The sequence below is a fragment of the Nanorana parkeri genome, unplaced genomic scaffold (assembly GCF_000935625.1).
Source record: "Nanorana parkeri isolate BGI_ZX_2015 unplaced genomic scaffold, ASM93562v1 scaffold1109, whole genome shotgun sequence".
In the NCBI taxonomy this organism is placed as follows: Eukaryota; Metazoa; Chordata; class Amphibia; order Anura; family Dicroglossidae; genus Nanorana; species Nanorana parkeri.
Window position 1 is genome coordinate 102,800 of NW_017307377.1, and position 6,980 is coordinate 109,779.

The window sequence follows — 6,980 nt, forward strand, 5'->3', positions numbered from 1 at the left end:
ACAATGCATGTGTGTCAGGGCTGCTTTGCCTTAGTGCATTTGAATGGCACTGCAACATGCTAACGCAAGTGACACGCATTGCAGTAATGCATGTGTACTGAAATGCACTGTGGAAGTGTGTTGCGGCCCTCGCATAAATATTTTGGCTGTGCACTGACAGAGTCATTAGACAGAGGGATAAGGTAATGTCACAAAAAAAGTAAAAAACTAAACAAGAAAAAAACTTTCATTCCTTTGGTGTAAGCCTGAAAATTAGATTGGTTGTTGTGGAAACACAGCCACATAATACTTCTTCAAATTTATGAGCACCACTGAATAGAAAGCTTGCACCTATTCCATCATCTGTCAGTTGTGTTTTCTAAAAAGTTGTTACAAGAGTGTGTATTACTGGGAACATTTGAGAGCAGATCTAAGGTAGTTGGCACTTACCAGAGCATTCAAGACCAAATATATGGCCGAACAGCCGCCTCCTTGCTGATTGGCTGGGAAGCCAGCTTCCCAGCCAATCAGAAAGCTGGGTCATTACAGTCCAAACAGCCACCTCCATGCTAATTGGCTGGGAAGCCGGCTTTTCAGCCAATCAGCATTGAGTCGGCTTCCCGGCCAACCAGGAAGCTGGGAGATGGGTCATTACTTGCCGCCCAGCTTCCGGATTGGCCGGAAAGCTGGCTCCATGCGGATTGGCTGGGAAGCCGGTTCCATGCCAGCGGAAGCACCTATACTTGTTATCGGCGAATACCAAAGGCAAAATATCAGTACTCGTACTCGATACTCGTACTCGATACCGAAAAAACTGTATTGGTGCATCCCTATTAAAGACTAAAGGTGTCTACAGACTGGAAAAAAGCACATTCAGAAATCATACACAAATGGTCTCTCAAACGAAAATTGAACAGTTGATGGTACATCACCGATTATCGTTTTTGATATTGTGATCAAAATTTTTAATTTGGTCAGGTTGTAAAAACTTTTTCTGACCGAATGAGTGACACGCTGTCACAGGAGGCTGAGCGAGTGGTGCGAGGGGAGAGCCCAGCCTCCTGTGACAGCGCTGTCTCCGCACCCACACCGCTCTGCCGCACTGTGATAGGCGGCCGAGCGGTGTGGGAGGAGACACTGGCCGCTCACATCGCTCTTGTCCCGCACTCGGCTGGCTATCACTTTTTCTCCTCCCCGCTGGGACACAGAGCAACGCCCAGCGGGGAGGAAAGAAATCACGGATGCGCCGATGTATCGGCAGGAAAATGACACTTTCGGCATTTAGCCAAAAGTGCAATTTTCTGCCGGTATGTTTTGGCGGCCGATATATCGGTGCATCCCTACTTTTTTTCCAACTGAATGAAAAACGATAAATCAGTGGGGTTTTCATTGATCAAAATCCACTGCAAGAACACAGCACATGCACAAAAAGGAAATGATTTCCGTTGTTCTTGAAAAATTGGTTGCTTAGAATAACTAACAAACTATTTCCAAAATCGACATTTGACTATGCTTGATGGGTATTCCAGCTATAATTGAAGGAGGGTTCGTGGCAGAAATTAATATTTCTGACCAAAAAACTACTAGTGTATGGCCACCTTTAAAAGGTATTATATGTTAATGAGAGGAAGCTCAGTCTGACCCTCAGTTTGTCCCTCTACTATCACTTAGAAAGTACACGGAGTAGCTTGGAACCTGCGGAATGGTCTTCACCAAAGAAACATCTAAAAAAAAAAGGTAAGAAATATATATACTTTTTAATTATTTTGGTTATGGTTATGTGTGAATAGGAACATATAACAAACATATAGTGGGGTTTTCTGCAAAAGCACTACAAGGAGAACAACAGAATTGTGCACAATGCTAGGTTTTCTTTAAGAGGTTTATGTCTGTGTTGGTATCCAAATGCTAAGGCAGCCTATCTTCCAGATGGTGAATACGATGTATACATATTTAAATATCACTTCTATCAAACAGTTGGCCATTTCAGCACTTTGTATGCTTTATTTTTCATTTATCTTTAGACACATAGAACAGAAAAATATAAATAATTAGTATTGAAACAAAACTAAAGAATATAATGTAAAAGATAAGGGTTAGGGAAAGACCATCCACATGAAGCATGTTGTTTTTAGTGCATCTTCAGTTTTTCATTGGGGTTGAACTGATCTTTGTGGTCTTCTTAAGATGGTGATAGTTTGGTAAAATCTTCATCAGGAAATCCAACTGAAGGGTCTGTGGCTGAAATTGTTCAAAAGGAAAGGGATAAGTGTATAAAATATTACCCTCTAATATGTTTAAGAGACATTAGGCTCAATTAATAAAGCTAAGTAAGAGACTAGCATAAGGAAGTGACAGTTACTTTCAGTTGACTCCGTGGAGTCATCGATGATTCTAAAGCTTTGTGAATGAAGCCTTATTTCTAACCTTTTGTATAAATTATGCTACCTAATGACAAATATAATGCGGTTAACTAAATGAAGCACCTCTCTACCCCAAGATTAAAAAGCCTGATTACGCAGAGTACCTAAAATGATGCCAATAATCTAATTCCACACCCCCATCCAGCACTACAATTCTGACTGTAAACACCATTTTGCACTATAAAAAAAAAGTCTGGAACATATGTCGCCTGCAGAGAGGGGTAGATAATAAAAGTTAATGGGTCTGCCTGCTCATGCACCAAACAGACAGGAACTGCTAATCAATTCAAAGGTAATACCCTTTATGAAAACAGGGCATGGGTTAAACCTACTTCACTGCAAAGTGTTTATAGTGAGAGGTGCTGGCTGAAGCTTTGATGTGCCATCATTGGCAACAAATCGAGGTAAGCTACTTTATTATGGTTTTTCAATTCTGGGTTCCCCCTGGCTTTTTTTTAAAATCTACTTACCTTTTAAAGAAGTCACAGGTGGATCATGTGATGCTGCAGGATTTTCTTCCTCTTCCCAGGGTGATCCTCAATGATGCAGAGAGCAGAGCTAAAGCGATGATGTCAGCGTTGCTCTCTTCATCCCTACACTGTGAGGGCAAGGCACCAAAGTGATGCCCCCTCACAGAGTGGGTGGTCTATTAAGCCCTTTATTGACGGTATTTCATTAGTGTTTAGGGTTAAAGGATATATGGTGTCATTCAATGTAATCAGTTTTCTGGGTAAATGATGTATGCGTCATTCAGCTTGGAAGACTGAAGACATCTAGTAGCGAAAAGAGACAACTGCAGAACACATCGCTAGAGAAGTGGGTACTGCAGCCTGAGCTGCTAATTTAAAAAAAAAAAAAAAAAAAAAACAAACCAAAAAACACATTCATATGATCTGAAGCCAAGATGACAACCCCAGAGCCTGCATGTCAACAATGCATAGCTTGAATTACACTCATGATCCTAAAGTTCTTCTGTTACACATGCGCATTAGAAATAATATAGAAATATTTTATGGGATTTATACTGACCTGTGGACGCTCGGTCTGTACTCTGCGCAGACATTCAGATCCATATATGACTGTGTTCTCTGGAATGACCTCACAAGTGTCCACCTGACAGCAAGCACCGATGATGCAGCCACTAGTCAGAATGACATTCCTGCCAACAAATGCTACCAAGACAAATACAGGTAAGAGACTGTTCAGGGAACAAAATGGATGCCAGTAAACAAAACCATATTAGCCAAAGAAACATTCCTTTAATTTTTAAGGAGTGGAGAAAAAAAATTGGATTTTTGGTACTCGCCATAAAATCCTTTTCTCTGAGTTAATTGAAGGACACAGCCATTTCTTCATTTCACGCCTGCAGGAGAAGGACGCTAGGTACAAAACAAAAGTACAGCCCTGGGGGTGGCCCTGCTGGTGGCTCAACCCCCCACTAGCTAGATGCAGCTCTGTTCATCGCCAAGCAGTAGAGACACGACAGACAAGAAACCTCCAGAGGGTAGGGGGCTGTGACCTTAATGAGAAGAGAAAAGGATTTTACGGGGAGTACAAAAATTCCTATTTTCTCTTCCGTTCATTGAAGGACACAGCCATTTCTTCATTTCATGAAAGGGACGTCCCAAAGCAGTGAGACCGAGGGGTGGGCAACAAAGCAGGGGCTGCCCTCGATAGCAATCGAGTCAATAAACCGTTTTTGACTTGAAATTCTATTGGAGTGTGAGTGACTTAATACATACACTTATCTTGGATTGCAGAGGCATCTGCAGTCACTTTGGCACCCACCTGACTCTAATTCTCGGTCGACTCTTAATTATTCGGTCAGGAGTGCGATGGGTGCACTGAATTTTGAACATTTACACACACGTTTCAACTAATACATTGAGGTTTCAAGAAAATTCCAGAACTATAGATACAATTGTGGCCACGTGGATGGCAATTTGTCTACATATAGCAGACTTCCTGCCATTATTCTTATTACATGACTTAATAACAGAACAACTGCATGCACACTTGTATATACATCTGAAAATGTAAGCCAGCAGTTATTTTATAGTCTGCATTGGCTCCATAATACACATATCTAAAAATGTACATATAATGAGAGCTATATATTATCAGACTTCCTCTTCAAGTTACATTTTCACCATGTAATATTGTTCAATGATTGCTCAGTAATTTCCATACATTCCAGTGTTGATTGCAGCATTTTCCCAAGCTTCCTGTCTTTTGTCTGCACAATGTTTGTTAATTGAATCGAAATGCACTTTCCTGTTTAAAGCAACCCAGTCATTTGAAAAAAATTAATTGTATCGCAAGGACAAGCTCTTATGCTCACCTCTCTGGCAGCCCCTATCTTCTACCTCTCCTCCATCCCAGTGCTAGATCCTCTGTCAGTCTTTTAAGCACTTCCAGGAGTGTCGGAGGCCTATGTACCCAATCATGTGCTGTGGTCCTTCCTCTGACCTCTACGTCACAATAGGAGACAGCAGTGATACTGGTGTTGGAGGATGGAACCACAGCACATATCAGGGGACACAGGCATCTGGCAATTCTGAAAGGGTTGAATACTGAAAAGTAGGGATGCACCGATACCGATACTAGTATCGGAGCTGCTGCCGAGTATTTGGGCGAGTACACGTACTCGCCCAAATGCTCCAATCCCACTTGTGACGAGGGAGCATGGAACCGGCTTCCCGGCCAATCAGGAAGCAGGGTGCCGTGTAATGACGCGGAGCCTGGCTCTCTGATTGGCCTGGAAGCCGGATTCATGCTTTCTCATCATCTAGTGACGAGAAGCATGGGGACGGCTTCCCTGGTAATCGGGAAGCCTGGTGGCGAGTCTTTACACGCCGCCCCGCTTCACAGCTATTCAGGAATTCAGGCGGCTAGTCATTACACGCCGCCTGGCTTCCTTAATGGGACTTCTGGTGTTGGTATTTGGCAGCAGCGAGTACCAAAAATAAAATCGGCACTCGTACTTGATACCGAAATACCAGTATCAGTGCATCTATGTCTATGTCAAGATGGCGCCGGTGTAGTCGGCTACCGTCACGACTGCTCTGATCCACTGTTCCTATTTTCGGTTTTAAATTGACTTCAAGGACATTTAAAACTGGTCAATTCCTTACAATGGAGTGTATCAAGTACGATAGAGATGTTCTTATTTCTATCTGTACTCACAACTTGACGGTTTTAACCCCGGATCCAAGCTGGCCGAGTGAGATCCTGTGGGAGAACAAAGGACGCAAACCGAAGCGGCGGCCCCGGGGAAAACGAGCCGGGATTAGGAACAGACTTGAGTCGGGGGATATGGGCTCGTTTAAGGCTGCGTCGTACAGGGTCCGAAAAGCGGTAAAAGAAGCGAAGCAGCGCTACAGAGAGGAAACTGGAGGCACAGTTCCAACAGAGTGACTCTAGAAGCCTGTGGCAGGGACTAAGGACAATGACGGACTATAAAGCACCAACATCCGGCATGATGAATGCGGACGCGTCCTTGGCAGACGAGCTGAACACCTTCTTCGCTCGTTTCGCGGCTGCAGCTAACGGTAACAGCTGCAGACAGGAAGAAAATGCCAATTCTGGGAACGCGTTCGTCATTTCCGAGCATGACGTGAGGAGAGCCTTCAGGAGAGTGAACACCAGGAAAGCAGCAAGACCGGACGGAATCTCAGGTCGTGTCCTCAGAGCCTGCGCTGACCAGCTAGCACCTGTGTTCACAGTAATATTCAATCTCTCGTTAAACCAGTCGGTAATCCCCACGTGCTTTAAAAAGTCCATCATTGTTGCCAGTCCCGAAGAAAAACCATCCTGCTTCCCTCAATGATTACCGCCCTGTGGCTCTGACCTCAATAGTGATGAAGTGCTTTGAGAGACTGGTCAGAGACTTCATCATCTCTTCACTACCAGACACACTAGATCCACTACAGTTCGCTTACCGGCCAAACCGTTCAACAGATGATGCCATTACCCATCTCCTTCACACATCACTCACTCACTTAGACACTAGAAAGGGCAACTATGTCAGGATGTTGTTTGTTGACTACAGTTCAGCGTTCAACACTATAATTCCCTCCATACTCACCACCAAGCTGAAACACCTGGGACTTAGCCCATCTATGTGTCAGTGGATCTCCAACTTTCTTACTGGCAGACCACAAGCAGTAAGAATGGGCAGACATGTATCAGCCTCCCTCACCCTCAGCACTGGAGCCCCTCAGGGTTGTGTTTTGAGCCCCCTGCTGTACTCATTGTACACTTATGACTGCACGGCCTCTACCAACTCCACTACCATCATCAAGTTTGCTGATGATACCGTTGTGGTTGGACTGATTACCGGCAACAATGAGATGGCCTACCTGGAGGAGATTAGGAATCTGGAGAACTGGTGCCAGAGGAACAACCTCCTCCTCAATGTCAGCAAGACAAAGGAGTTGATAGTGGACTTTAGTAAAAAGCAGGAGAGGAACTACCAGACCCCCATGATCAACGAGAGCCCAGTGGAGAGAGTGGATAGCTTCAGATACCTCGGCGTACACATCTCGCAGGACCTGTCATGGTCCTGTCATATCAACA

At 44.1% G+C, this 6,980-nt stretch overlaps 1 protein-coding gene across 1 annotated transcript in view; it reads right to left on the reverse strand.

Annotated features, from left to right (window-relative positions):
- Positions 1-1,962: 1,962 nt before the first annotated feature.
- DCTN6 (dynactin subunit 6) overlaps positions 1,963-6,980 on the reverse strand; it is a 19,443-nt gene continuing 14,425 nt past the window's right edge. The window contains exons 6-7 of the mRNA XM_018567880.1: positions 3,432-3,574; positions 1,963-2,220 (exon numbers count right to left, since the gene is read on the reverse strand). Coding sequence (XP_018423382.1) covers positions 2,122-2,220; positions 3,432-3,574 — 242 coding nt within the window. The 3' untranslated portion in view covers positions 1,963-2,121. The remainder of the gene's footprint in view (positions 2,221-3,431; positions 3,575-6,980) is intronic.